The sequence below is a fragment of the Salvelinus namaycush genome, chromosome 1 (assembly GCF_016432855.1).
Source record: "Salvelinus namaycush isolate Seneca chromosome 1, SaNama_1.0, whole genome shotgun sequence".
NCBI lineage: Eukaryota > Metazoa > Chordata > Actinopteri > Salmoniformes > Salmonidae > Salvelinus > Salvelinus namaycush.
The window spans coordinates 80,257,461-80,273,158 of NC_052307.1; the positions used below are offsets into that span (position 1 = coordinate 80,257,461).

At 46.0% G+C, this 15,698-nt stretch overlaps 1 protein-coding gene across 1 annotated transcript in view; it reads right to left on the reverse strand.

The window, feature by feature from the left end:
* Positions 1-294: 294 nt before the first annotated feature.
* The window catches only part of chsy1 (chondroitin sulfate synthase 1), a 111,821-nt gene continuing 96,417 nt past the window's right edge, over positions 295-15,698 (reverse strand). The window contains exon 3 of the mRNA XM_038996056.1: positions 295-3,533. Within this exon, the coding sequence (XP_038851984.1) occupies positions 1,938-3,533 (1,596 nt within the window). The 3' untranslated portion in view covers positions 295-1,937. The remainder of the gene's footprint in view (positions 3,534-15,698) is intronic.

Here is a 15,698-nt window from a genome sequence, read left to right on the forward strand (position 1 = left end):
ATTTGGCAGTACGTCAAACCGGTCTAACAACCACAGACCACTTGTATGGCATCATGTGGGCGAGCGGTTTGCTGATGTCAACATTATGAACAGAGTGCCCCATGGTGGCGGTGGGATTATGGTATGGACAGGCATAAACTACGGACAACAAACAGAATTGCATTTTATCGATGGCAATTTGAATGCACAGAAATACTGTGGCGAGATCCTGAGGACCATTGTGAGGCCCATTTCTTTTAAGGTATCTATGACCAACAGATCTGTATTCCCAGTCATGTGAAATCCGTAGATTCATTAATTAATTTAAATTGACTGATTTCCTCATATGAATTGTAACTCAGTAAAATCTATGAAATTGTTGCATGTTGCATTTATATTTTTGTTCAGTATAAAAATCAGATTTCATTCTAAGAGTTCTATTCTAATTCATTGTACCAATGGGTGCTGAGAAGGTTCTGGAATTCACTCCAAGAGTTCTAAAATGATTTAGAATTCCTACCCAGTTCTATGAAGGAGCACAGCATTCCCAAAGCTTCCCCTTCCTGTGTTCCTACATCTGGATGACTAGGTTGATATAGGCCTTAGATTCCTCATGAGAGCTAGTAAAGAGCTGGACCCGGGACGGTGCTCCCTCACCCACTACCTCTTCATCTACGGTACATGTCATGTCTGCACCTCCTAGAAAACAACATGACACACAACATCTAAAACACACTGTGCAAAAACTCTTTGGTAATCAGATGAGTTTGAGAGAGAAACAAAAAGAAAATGGAAAAACAACACTATCCAACAACAGCTGGGTATACCATTTTTCTAATATACATATTTCAACAGTCAGGTAACAGAGAATGGAGACTGCAAATTCAATAAATTAGACAGCGGAAGATGAATTGCAGATATTAAATCCAGCAGTTGTGTTCACAGAAGTAAATAAAAAGAAAATCTAAAATCAATGAAAAAAACAACAGTGTTATTCTGTATTATAAACAAATCAAAAGGAATCAAAATGGCCCTTTAGTCTTAATTCAAATTGCTTTTCATCTAAGTCAACCTTTTTCAATGATGAAATGTTTGTTCATATCAACCTCGTGTAAACATTCACAATCAAGAGTACAGTTCCATTTAGAGCACTGCTGGTCTGTGGAGAAGACAACGTCCATCTTCTCCACGCACAAGACAAACGCTACACCTTTTAAAGAGCTTGTACATGCACATCACTGAGGTACACATAATATAACCTCCAATATCACCATATCCATACTCTCTTTATAGATCATGTAGTTCCCAGACACCTTCGCCCAAATGGGAAGAGTCTGGTGGACCAACGCATCAAACTTGGCCTTCGTTAGTCAATACAGAATGACTGAGAAACTCCTGGCGCATTGGCTTAATCTACCAACCAATCATCTCCCATAACACGCCTCACAGTCGTGTGATTTGCTAAAATTAAATGACAACAGGTACTTTACTCAGTAGGTCACTGCCATAGAATTCTATGGTCACTCCCACTAAGGCAAACTTTGAATTGTTGAAATCCCAGGCTTATATGTGCAACAACCTGGGGACAAGGTTACTGTACAAATAACACAGAATGGTCTTTATTACTAGACTGGTAGAATAAGACATCAGAGCACTTTGTTCTTGCTACCAGAGGTATGGTAGGCTCATCCAAAGGAATATTCATCATCAATATTCTTTCTTTTTCAGCATTAATTAAAACATCTTCTACAGTCACGTTTGTCTCAGTCAGTTCAATGTTCAGGTGTTTTCTTAAAAAAAGCATATTTCCAAAATATATCCATGTAAGTCTTTTTTGTTTCTGTAAAAAATAAATTAGGTAGTTAAAAATGCTGCTAAGACAAATGGGAAGAGGGAAAGACACCCAGGCCTGGGGGACTCCACATACTGGTTTTGTCAGTCCTGGCCGGAGTGCTTTCTCACGCTGTCCTGAGGGATTCGTTATTTGAGCTCCCGACCTTCCGGAAGCCGTGGTCGTTCTTCTCGAGCCACAGTTCAGCCAGCTGCTGTGTCGAGCCGTGCGACGAGGCTTTGGAGCCCAGGCACATCTTGTACTGGTTGGGCTCCAGGTTGGGGTCGCACACTACTGGATGGTGAACGTGTACGATCCCCGGGTCCGTGCTCCGGAACAACCGGATCCCTGATTGGACAAATTTGTTAAAGAGGTCCACGTCCTCCAAGCCCCACCCTTGGATGGAGGTGTCGAAGCCCCCGGCCCCGACCAGGTCGCCCTTGTAAACACAGACAATGCCGAAGCCGTAGTGACGCCACAGACCCGTCTTGGCGGTGAACACATAGTGGTTCTCACTGGGCACCTTGCCGGCGTAAACCACCTTGGGGTCGTACTGACTGAAGATGATGGGGAAGTAGGTCTGCTCCCCCAGAACCGTGTTACCCCGGCACCTCTTGAGGAAGTCGGTTGTGAAGAGCAGGTCCACGTCGCAGTAGAAGAGCAGCGAGTCGTTGGAGAAGTGGGCCGAGCCCACCTCCAGAGCCAAGGCCCGGGAGAAGGAGCCCGACACGGGCTGGATCTCCATCTCGGCACGGGGGTACTTGATGTGGTACTCCCTCATCAGCTCCACCTGCTTGACCCGCTCTGTGTTGTTGTCGGTGCTGAAGAGGAGGATGAGCAGCTTGACGTTCTGGTTGGGGATCAGGCACACCCGTTCTAAATTGGTCATGAAGCGGACAAAGATGTCGTAGCGTCCGGATAGCGGCACCAGTATGTTGACCTTAGGCTCCTTCGGCTCCTTCTGGTCCTGGCTAGAGCTGGACAGCTTGAAGGGCACGAACATCTTGAGGGAGTTGGAGAGGAAGGACAGGGAGTCAGAGTCCTGGTTGATGCTGCTGGCAAGCGCCTTGGCGTCCATCTCCTCTTCCTCTCTGAACTGGATCTGGCTGAAGGTCTGCTGGAGGTAGGCATGTCTCCTCACCGGCACCGTCATGGTCTTCCCTTTGTGCTTCTTGTAGAGGAGCAACAGGTCCAGCACGTACTCCGCCCCGTACATGGGGTTGACCCGCCGGTAGCCGTACTGGATTTCCTTGAAGTCAATCACTCGTCCCCGCGTCTTGGCGTTGGCGTTAATCATCTCCATCACCTGCATGATGATGTCATCCAGGGCCAGACGCTGGGAGGAGTCCATTCCCCGGCGGGGGGGTTGACCGTCAGACGAGGAGAACAGGTACTTGCCCGTCAGGAACTCCCACTCCAGGACCTCCTCGCGGAGCCGAGGGTGGAACCTCATGAAGGATGGAGGCATGCCCAGCTGCAGGTCCTCTCGGCTGGGCTCGGCCGCCCCGTAGCGGCCCATCTGGACGATCTCACGGTGGAGCTGGACGGTGCGGTGGCGGAGCTGGGCGATCTTGCGGCTGAGCATGTAGCTGTGCAGGCGGTACTGGTAAGGCGGGTTCTTGTTGGGGTGCAGGGTGATGGCCCGGTGGATCTTGCTATTGTGGAGGTCGCGGATGTATCCCTTCTTGTTGGGCTCATAGTTCTCGTAGAACAGCTGCTGCATCTGGGGAGAGAAGAGAGGGAGACAACGGCTGAGGTTACATCAATAAACTACATATGGCACAATAGAACTCTTATGCATTATATAGACCAGGCCCTGTGTGGGAGTGTACAAAAGCACAACGCATACAGAGCGTGCTCTAGGACAGAAAACATTCTGCCCTCTAAAATGTGAAAATAGCAAAAAACAAGTTGCACAACATAGCTTGATCCCAGTTGACCCCTGTTGACCCCTCTCCGCTGCCTGTACTTGTATACTGCTCCACTGAGGATTTATTAAGATGGATGTCTATATGAATGTAAACTCCTGCAGCCCAACAGAGATGTTATTTTTATCAGACGTCCTGCTGCTAATGCAAAGTGCAAATTAGAACAGGCTGAAGGAATGCCTTCTGGAGGTGAGCTCCGAGCTTACAGAGCCCTCAAATATTGACCAGGGAGCGGGTAAGCCTCGGCGGTTCGATGAGTGTTTACTGCAAACCTGTTGAGGCTTTACAAACCTAATGTTCCCCCAATCACAGGGGCCCGTGTGAGTAAACTGCGGGACAGCTGCTGAGGCCCCTATTGGCAGCGACTCAAGCGTGGCCAAGAAGGAAGGGTCTGTGTTGTTGACCAATCCAATGAAGGGAGCCCTCAGAGGTCTATTTGCCAAAGACAGACACCGCTCAGAAAAAGGCCTCCAATTTTGAGAAGGACAGCTCTGGAATGCAGCCACAAACCCACTCCCCTGGGGGAAAGGCAATACACAGAATCGGACAGGACCGGTACAGAGGCCAGGCCTGATAGTTTTTTAAAAGCGATACCCAACTAGTGTAAGTACGGCTGGTCACAAGAAGTCACTGAATAAGTCTCTTTGCTTTTCCATGGGCGCTGCCCCTGCCTTCCTGCACCTAGGAGGAGTTGGCACGTGGCCAACCATAAAATCAAGCAGTCTGTTATCAATGGAAATCTTGAGCAAACCCCAAGCTTTAGAGAGAGGGGTCAGGTAGGCTATTACATCAGAACCCAGGGGGCTATCGCATGGCAGCCTTCCACACATTTATTTAATGAGCATATCAAATACCATCTAGGAAAAAGACTGTTGCAGTAGTCAACCCCTACATGTGTCCATGTTTCACTGGTTCTGAGAAGTGACTGGCAAATAGCCCTCTTTGGACACCAAACCAGCGGGTGCATCTTTATATTATAGTGGCTTCCTCTCCACCTCTCCTTCCCATCATCTCCTTCCATACATTGGAGAAGTCAGTGACATGGAGAGCGTTCATCTACTTCAGATGTTTCAGAGGTGGTCAAATGAAGATCTCCTCCCCTTTGCTCTGAGAGGTAGCTAAATGAAGATCTCCTCTCCTTTGCTCTGAGAGGTGGCCAAATGAAGATCTCCTCTCCTTTGCTCTGAGAGGTGGTCAAATGAAGATCTCCTCTCCTTTGCTCTGAGAGGTAGCTAAATGAAGATCTCCTCTCCTTTGCTCTGAGAGGTAGCTAAATGAAGATCTCCTCTCCTTTGCTCTGAGAGATGGCCAAATGAAGATCTCCTCTCCTTTGCTCTGAGAGATGGCTAAATGAAGATCTCCTCTCCTTTGCTCTGAGAGGTGGCCAAATGAAGATCTCCTCTCCTTTGCTCTGAGAGGTGGCCAAATGAAAGGAGGAAGATTAGAAGGAGCCACTTCAGAGTACTGAGACGTACCCCAGCAGGTAGGCCAAGTCGGATTGTTCTGAGTGCCCAGCTGTGAGGCAGTAGACATCAGCACTGCTGCCAGCCAGCCAGACAGGATGTTTACCTCCCTCTCTCCCATGGCTTCCCCATCATTACCACCTCTAATGACCTGACTTCTGTCTTCCATGTCTCCATCAGCAGTTAAGACTCATTAGAATGATTCTTCAGTCATTAAGCCTCCATAACACACCGCTCACAAGCCCCACATCAGCACACTTTCATCTAATCACCCTGAATGGCTCATTAAGAAATAAAAGGAAGAAAAATATAAATGGTAAGTTATCGCTGTGAGTTTTAAGCCTTGTGTCACACACAACCACATCAAGCAGAGCTTTTGTGAAGAAGGTGGAGAAGCCCAAGCTCAGTGATGGACAGATAAGCTAAGCTCTGAAAAGCATACCATGTGTTTTATGCCAGGTTTTAACAACCTATTGTATTCAGACCTTCTGTGTTCAAACGCTTCAAAAACCTGTGCTTGATTGAGTTCACATGTAACCAATGGAATGGTGCAAACCCAGCCCATCTGGCACTCCAGGCAAGCTAGATCAAACACTTAAAGCATTTGAAATACATCAAATACTAGTTGAACCCAGGTCTGATTGTAGTAATCTGTTGTAATCACAACAACTGGTGGAAGAGCAGAGGCATCGGAATAGACGGCTCGGGGACAGAAGACAAAAGGTTTACCAATATACAATCGTCTCTTCAGGCACTTAATCAGGAGGAGATCATATCTGGACAAATTAAGATGACAGCTCAGTGTTGTATCATATCAGGACACATTAAGATAACAGCTCAGTGTTGTATCATATCAGGACATTAAGATGACAGCTCAGTGTTGTATCATATCAGGACACATTAAGATGACAGCTCAGTGTTGTATCATATCAGGACACATTAAGATGACAGCTCAGTGTTGTATCATATCAGGACACATTAAGATGACAGCTCAGTGTTGTATCATATCAGGACATTAAGATGACAGCTCAGTGTTGTATCATATCAGGACACATTAAGATGACAGCTCAGTGTTGTATCATATCAGGACACATTAAGATGACAGCTCAGTGTTGTATCATATCAGGACATTAAGATGACAGCTCAGTGTTGTATCATATCAGGACACATTAAGATGACAGCTCAGTGTTGTATCATATCTGGTCACATTAAGATAACAGCTCAGTGTTGTATCATATCAGGACATTAAGATGACAGCTCAGTGTTGTATCATATCAGGACACATTAAGACGACAGCTCAGTGTTGTATCATATCAGGACACATTAATATGACAGCTCAGTGTTGTATCATATCAGGACACATTAAGATGACAGCTCAGTGTTGTATCATATCAGGACACATTAAGATGACAGCTCAGTGTTGTATCATATCAGGACACATTAAGATGACAGCTCAGTGTTGTATCATATCTGGTCACATTAAGATGACAGCTCAGTGTCGTATCATATCAGGACACATTAAGATGACAGCTCAGTGTTGTATCATATCTGGACACATTAAGATGACAGCTCAGTGTTGTATCATATCAGGACACATTAAGATGACAGCTCAGTGTTGTATCATATCAGGACACATTAAGATGACAGCTCAGTGTTGTATCATATCAGGACACATTAAGATGACAGCTCAGTGTTGTATCATATCAGGACACATTAAGATGACAGCTCAGTGTTGTATCATATCAGGACATTAAGATGACAGCTCAGTGTTGTATCATATCAGGACACATTAAGACGACAGCTCAGTGTTGTATCATATCAGGACACATTAAGATGACAGCTCAGTGTTGTATCATATCAGGACACATTAAGATAACAGCTCAGTGTTGTATCATATCAGGACATTAATATGACAGCTCAGTGTTGTATCATATCTGGACACATTAAGATGACAGCTCAGTGTTGTATTATATCAGGACACATTAAGACGACAGCTCAGTGTTGTATCATATCAGGACACATTAAGATAACAGCTCAGTGTTGTATCATATCAGGACACATTAAGATGACAGCTCAGTGTTGTATCATATCAGGACACATTAAGATGACAGCTCAGTGTTGTATCATATCAGGACACATTAATATGACAGCTCAGTGTTGTATCATATCAGGACACATTAATATGACAGCTCAGTGTTGTATCATATCTGGACACATTAAGATGACAGCTCAGTGTTGTATCATATCAGGACATTAATATGACAGCTCAGTGTTGTATCATATCTGGACACATTAAGATGACAGCTCAGTGTTGTATCATATCAGGACACATTAAGATGACAGCTCAGTGTTGTATCATATCAGGACACATTAAGATGACAGCTCAGTGTTGTATCATATCAGGACACATTAAGATGACAGCTCAGTGTTGTATCATATCAGGACACATTAAGATGACAGCTCAGTGTTGTATCATATCAGGACACATTAAGATGACAGCTCAGTGTTGTATCATATCAGGACACATTAAGATGACAGCTCAGTGTTGTATCATATCTGGACACATTAAGATGACAGCTCAGTGTTGTATCATATCAGGACACATTAAGATGACAGCTCAGTGTTGTATCATATCAGGACACATTAAGATGACAGCTCAGTGTTGTATCATATCAGGACACATTAATATGACAGCTCAGTGTTGTATCATATCAGGACACATTAAGATGACAGCTCAGTGTTGTATCATATCAGGACACATTAAGATGACAGCTCAGTGTTGTATCATATCAGGACACATTAAGATGACAGCTCAGTGTTGTATCATATCAGGACACATTAATATGACAGCTCAGTGTTGTATCATATCAGGACACATTAAGATGACAGCTCAGTGTTGTATCATATCAGGACACATTAAGATAACAGCTCAGTGTTGTATCATATCAGGACACATTAATATGACAGCTCAGTGTTGTATCATATCTGGACACATTAAGATGACAGCTCAGTGTTGTATCATATCAGGACACATTAAGATGACAGCTCAGTGTTGTATCATATCTGGACACATTAAGATGACAGCTCAGTGTTGTATCATATCAGGACACATTAAGATGACAGCTCAGTGTTGTATCATATCAGGACACATTAAGACGACAGCTCAGTGTTGTATCATATCAGGACACATTAAGATAACAGCTCAGTGTTGTATCATATCAGGACACATTAAGATGACAGCTCAGTGTTGTATCATATCAGGACACATTAAGATGACAGCTCAGTGTTGTATCATATCAGGACACATTAAGATGACAGCTCAGTGTTGTATCATATCAGGACACATTAAGATGACAGCTCAGTGTTGTATCATATCAGGACACATTAAGATGACAGCTCAGTGTTGTATCATATCTGGACACATTAAGATGACAGCTCAGTGTTGTATCATATCTGGACACATTAAGATGACAGCTCAGTGTTGTATCATATCAGGACACATTAAGATGACAGCTCAGTGTTGTATCATATCAGGACACATTAATATGACAGCTCAGTGTTGTATCATATCTGGACACATTAAGATGACAGCTCAGTGTTGTATCATATCAGGACATTAAGATGACAGCTCAGTGTTGTATCATATCTGGACACATTAAGATGACAGCTCAGTGTTGTATCATATCAGGACACATTAATATGACAGCTCAGTGTTGTATCATATCTGGTCACATTAAGATGACAGCTCAGTGTTGTAAATGTAGAATTAGTCATGCCACTGTCTCATCTTCCCGTCCTGCTAACTCTTGATCTCCTAGCCTCCATAAAGTCAATATGGACGCCACTCCAAACAAAGCAGAGGGAAAACAAACAGTGCTATCAGGTCCATTACAAGAGGGCAACGCTATCGCAGCGGTGCTAAATATCCCCCCTGAACAAACAAGTAGTCATTGTGGAGCGATTGCATTCGGAGACAGGTGATACAATTGTCTTCCTTGGACCGCGCTACTTGGGCCTAAATCAACACATTACGGCTGGACGGCAGAACCCTGCAAAGAAATGTGAGTAGATATGCACTCTGGGGTTGTGTCCAAAATGGCACCCTATTCCCCATGTAGTGCACTACTTTTGACCAGAACCATATGGGACCCCGGTCAAAAGTACTGAGCTGCATAGGGAATAGTGTGCCATTTGGGACACTGGCTGGGTAGGTGACGGTTCCAGTCTGGCTCATGTCGGGGCTAGCGCTGGCTAGCGTAGGCTTCCTCTGGAGTCGTGCCTAAACTGAGAGTCAAATCTGTGATGAACATACAGCATGGCCAAGGGAAACACCAACTGCTGTTTAACGAATATTACAAGGGACAAGTTGTCTGAAATCACCATTAAGGGGTGAGAAGAGAGCCAGGTTGGCGTACAGAAAACTTCTCAGCTGTTGGAATGTGAAGGGCTGTTGGAATGCCACTCGGCTTGAGGGCAACTCAGAGGGAAATATATGCTCCTCTGATCAGCAACCATCAGGGGCAGGAATGTGACTGGAAAAACTCAGGCCCTAGGCAACATGCAGGTATTATTAGGTCATTAGCATTAGTTGGGGGGACAGGGAATGTAGGGAATAGGGTGCCATTACGGAAGCAGTCAGAGAATCCCACAGGGCCGTAACCTGGTCTATTGCTGGTTACGGCCCTGTGGGATTCAACTGGTGTCAGCAATAGAGGGGAGAGAGACAGGAGCTGACCAGCTAGAGAGGAGAGGGAGGGGAGCTGACCAGCCAGAGGGGAGAGGGACAGAGAGGGGAGCTGACCAGCCAGAGGGGAGAGGGAGAGAGAGGGGAGCTGACCAGCTAGAGGGGAGAGGGAGAGAGACAGAGAGGGGAGCTGACCAGCCAGAGGGGAGAGAGAGGGGAGCTGACCAGCTAGAGGGGAGAGGGACAGAGAGGGGAGCTGACCAGCCAGAGGGGAGAGGGAGAGAGAGGGGAGCTGACCAGCCAGAGAGGAGTGGCGTTCGGGACTATAGTAGGGTGGATAGATTAACAAAAGAGGACAAGGAGAGGAGTCCCAGGCAGTAGAACACAGGACAGAGGAGAGGAGTCCCAGGCAGTAGAACACAGGACAGAGGAGAGGAGTCCCAGGCAGTAGAACATAGGACAGAGGAGAGGAGTCCCAGGCAGTAGAACACAGGATAGAGGAGAGGAAAGGAGGAGAGGAGTCCCAGGCAGTAGAACACAGGACAGAGGAGAGGAAAGGAGGAGAGGAGTCCCAGGCAGTAGAACACAGGATAGAGGAGAGGAAAGGAGGACAGGTGTCCCAGGCAGTAGAACACAGGATAGAGGAGAGGAGTCCCAGGCAGTAGAACACAGGACAGATGAGAGGAGCAGAGGAGTCCCAGGCAGTAGAACACAGGACAGAGGAGAGGAAAGGAGAAGAGGAGTCCCAGGCAGTAGAACACAGGATAGAGGAGAGGAAAGGAGGAGAGGAGTCCCAGGCAGTAGAACACAGGACAGAGGAGAGGAAAGGAGGAGAGGAGTCCCAGGCAGTAGAACACAGGATAGAGGAGAGGAAAGGAGGAGAGGTGTCCCAGGCAGTAGAACACAGGATAGAGGAGAGGAGTCCCAGGCAGTAGAACACAGGACAGATGAGAGGAGCAGAGGAGTCCCAGGCAGTAGAACACAGGACAGAGGAGAGGAAAGGAGAAGAGGAGTCCCAGGCAGTAGAACACAGGACAGCGGAGAGGAGGAGAAGAGGAGTCCCAGGCAGTAGAACACAGGACAGCGGAGAGGAGGAGAAGAGGAGTCCCAGGCAGTAGAACACAGGATAGAGGAGAGGAAAGGAGGAGAGGTGTCCCAGGCAGTAGAACACAGGACAGAGGAGAGGAGAAGAGGAGGGAGGGAGGGTAGAAGGAGGAGAAGAGGAGAGGCACCGGCTAGATTTTAATCCGTGGCAGAAGGAAAGTAGCTGTGCATGGCCCGCAGCGGAGAGGGTCTTGGAGACACCATTATGCAGGCGTAACTGGCCTCTTTGTGCCCGAGTGTGGTCTGTCCTAAGTGATTTCCCTGCCCGCCTATCCTCTCCTCACACCTATGGCAGTCTCACAATAGCCTATCCTCTCCTCACACCTATGGCAGCCTCACAATAGCCTATCCTCTCCTCACACCTATGGCAGCCTCACAATAGCCTATCCTCTCCTCACACCTATGGTAGCCTCACAATAGCCTATCCTCTCCTCACACCTATGGCAGCCTCACAATAGCCTATCCTCTCCTCACACCTATGGCAGCCTCACAATAGCCTATCCTCTCCTCACACCTACGGTAGCCTCACAATAGCCTATCCTCTCCTCACACCTTGTCACGTTCTGACCATAGTTCTTGTGTGTTTTGCTTGTTTTAGTGTTGGTCAGGACGTGAGCTGGGTGGGCATTCTATGTTGTGTGTCTTGTTTGTCCGTTTCTATGTTTGGCCTAATATGGTTCTCAATCAGAGGCAGATGTTTTGTGTTGTCTCTGATTGGGAATCATATATAGGTGGCTTGTTTTGTGTTGGGATTTTGTGGGTGGTTGTTTCCTGTCTCTGTGTTTTCTCTGCACCAGATAGGGCTGTATCGGTAAGCCACATTTGTTATTTTGTAAGTGTTCACAGTTTCGTCTTGTTTATTAAAATCATGTTGAACACGAGCTACGCTGCGACTTGGTCTGATCCCTGTTACACCCTCTCTTCTCGTGAAGAGAGGGAAGGCTGCCGTTACACACCTATGGCAGCCTCACAATAGCCGATCCTCTCCTCACACCTACGGTAGCCTCACAATAGCCTATCCTCTCCTCACACCTATGGCAGCCTCACAATAGCCGATCCTCTCCTCACACCTATGGCAGCCTCACAATAGCCGATCCTCTCCTCACACCTACGGTAGCCTCACAATAGCCTATCCTCTCCTCACACCTATGGCAGCCTCACAATAGCCTATCCTCTCCGCACACCTATGGCAGCCTCACAATAGCCTATCCTCTCCGCACACCTATGGCAGCCTCACAATAGCCTATCCTCTCCGCACACCTATGGCAGCCTCACAATAGCCTATCCTCTCCTCACACCTATGGCAGCCTCACAATAGCCTATCCTCTCCTCACACCTATGGCAGCCTCACAATAGCCGATCCTCTCCTCACACCTATGGCAGCCTCACAATAGCCATGAAATTGAGTCTCTGAAGGGATACGGATGTGTACCCTTCAGCAGCATTGTGACACTAGATTACTTTTAGTGTGTGCGTCACAAATGGCACCCTATTCCCTATATAGTGCACTACTTTTTAACAGAGCCAATGTCATATAGGGAATAGGGTGCCATTTGGGACACAGCCCAGATGACTTCATTGTGACACCAGACGTATTGTCATGCAGCAGCAGCCATTGGCCATTACTGGACAAGCTGAAAGAGACAGTCTAAAGATCAATAGATCTTTGATGTATAGAGACAGCATACTGGAGACAGCATACTGGAGACAGCATACTGGGTGGTGAATGCAGTGGGCTGTAGCCATAAAGATGACAGAGCCTCTCTGCAATGGCTGCTTCCATGACAGGATTTGGGCCAAGTGAGCCCCCTATCCAACTCTATGGCTGTAGCTACAGAAAAGAATGCTGGACAGCAGAGTTGAATCAACGCCATTTCGTGTCTCTGTAGGAAATTATTTGAAATTTGATTCATACACGGAACACTGCCCAGAGTGCATTTCTGTGAGTTGGAATTGAATTGACTCCAACACTATTGGTTTAGTGCATCTGCATACTCAGCTGGGAGACAAAATCCACAAATTCCAAAGAGCTGCGATCCCACAGATGTCCCAGACAACAGATTTCCTCAACTGCTCATCTAATCAGAGACATCAAAGAATCTCATCTGAAGATTCTACTCCTGGTTTAGTCTAGAGTCTAAATATTTTTACGAGCCTAAAGAGAGAGTGTTTCTGGTGTGTATTGCACACATGTTGTGGTCGACTACTGTTCCAGTCATCGACTGAGATTTAAACATCTGCTTTTCTGCCATTTACGCTTTCTGGTTTGCCAACAATTAATTCAACCATGTTTCCTTCAACTACAACACATCTGAGACGCACAGACGATAAGATGAACAACTAGCTGGATTCCTCTATGGCTTCATTTCCTTTCTGTAGCTTCAGAGGTACTCAGTAACACTCCACTAACCATCTGGTTATTATCTCTCCTCAGTAGTTTTCAGCCTTTAATAACTAACAATCTGCAGAGTCAGCAGAGGAAGAAAAGAGAGGAGAAGGGAGTGGTTCTGGGTTGAACCAGGAAGAGAGGAGAGAGGTTCTGGGTTGAACCAGGAGGAGAGGAGAGAGGTCCTGGGTTGAACCAGGAAGAGAGGAGAGAGGTTCTGGGTTGAACCAGGAAGAGAGGAGAGAGGTTCTGGGTTGAACCAGGAGGAGAGGAGAGAGGTCCTGGGTTGAACCAGGAAGAGAGGAGAGAGGTTCTGGGTTGAACCAGGAGGAGAGGAGAGAGGTCCTGGGTTGAACCAGGAAGAGAGGAGAGAGGTTCTGGGTTGAACCAGGAGGAGAGGAGAGAGGTCCTGGGTTGAACCAGGAAGAGAGGAGAGAGGTTCTGGGTTGAACCAGGAAGAGAGGAGAGAGGTTCTGGGTTGAACCAGGAGGAGAGGAGAGAGGTCCTGGTTTGAACCAGGAAGAGAGGAGAGAGGTCCTGGGTTGAACCAGGAAGAGAGGAGAGAGGTCCTGAGTTGGACCAGGAGGAGAGGAGAGATGTCCTGAGTTGGACCAGGAGGAGAGGAGAGTGGTTCTGGGTTGAACCAGGAAGAGAGGAGAGAGGTCCTGAGTTGGACCAGGAAGAGAGGAGAGAGGTTCTGGGTTGGACCAGGAAGAGAGGAGAGAGGTCCTGAGTTGGACCAGGAGGAGAGGAGAGAGGTCCTGAGTTGGACCAGGAGGAGAGAGGAAAGAGAAAGGCTCATTTGAATAAAACATACCACAAGCCAACATGCAGTGGCTGTGTTCCAAATGGCACCCTATGGCCCTGGTCAAAAGTAGTGCACTACATAAGGAATAGGGTGCCATTTGGGTCGAAAAGACAGTACAGAGTAGTGATATGGCATTTGTGGCCGATACCAATATCCAATATTTTCCTTGCCAAAAACCCGATACCCGCTATTTACAGTTTTAGCAGCCTTTTAAGCATTCTAGTACAGTTAAATAGTTAACACACACACATGGACGCAGCAGTCTAAGGCACTGCATCTCAGTGCAAGAGGCGTCACTACAGTTCCTGGTTCGAATCCAGGCTGTATCACATCCGGCCGTGATTGGGAGTCCCATAGGGCGGCACATAATTGGCCCAGCGTCGTCCGGGTTTGGTCGGGGTAGGACGTCATTGTAAATAAGAATTTGTTCTTAACTGACATGGCTAGTTAAATAAAGGTCACACACACACCAAAAAGTAATTTTGTTGGCATTTACGTATGTCCCCATTACCAGTAAAACATAATCAAAACCTATCTTTCACTTACTTGCTGTGCTGTTTCGTTGTTCAGTCGTTTCATTCTCAACCAGGATTTCTATGTAAAACCTGTTTGGGTTTTTGCGTGTCAAAAAAGATACACGTTAAGTAACACTATTTGACGTGTCAAATAAGCTTGTTGACCAATCAGGACCTGAATACGACTGCACGTCACAAACATTTTACGAGTTCATACATTTTCTACGTAGTTATTACATATTGATTACACTAATCACTTGTATTTCATGTCACAACGATTCATCGATACATATGCTATGATGCCGGTAAAGTTGTCTTGCGCACCTACAGTTCTGGTTATAAAAAAAAGCTAGCTAGCTCATGGATGAAAACAATGTTCTTCCCCAAAAACATAGCAAAACAACATAATCTGTTTCAGTAGCTATCGTTAGCTAGCCAACTATATAGCTAGGTGTCACTATCTATAATAACCCTCATTTATAAGACAGTTATTATTTGATTAATGGTGGTCGGACCCATCTATGTTAAGCTAGCCACAATAAGGATTAGTCACAATAGTGTACTATGCGGTTTGCCTTCAAAATAAAAGTCATTGACAGTGATGCAAATTAATACAAATAGTAGAATTATGCCATAATTGAATAGATCATGCTAAACGAGGTTGGAATGTTATATAAAATCGACAAAATACAATAATTTGTTAATTTGACAAAAAATCTGTTGAAATCACACAGGAGGTATTATACTTTAGAATTGCACTGGGGGCATACTTATTTCACTGTACAGCCTTACCTGTGGATCAATGACATGGGGTATCAGTCTACTCAGTGACACCCAGAGAACGTAGCTCTTATTGCGGGACTCTGAAACAACTGTGAATTGAGCCACATTTCTTGTCAACCTATGTGTTTTGAACACTATTCCCAAGGAAAAGCAATACTGCGTGGATGTTTGAGTCTGATAACTCTGAGGTGGACGTTGGGAAAAAATATATTGGGTA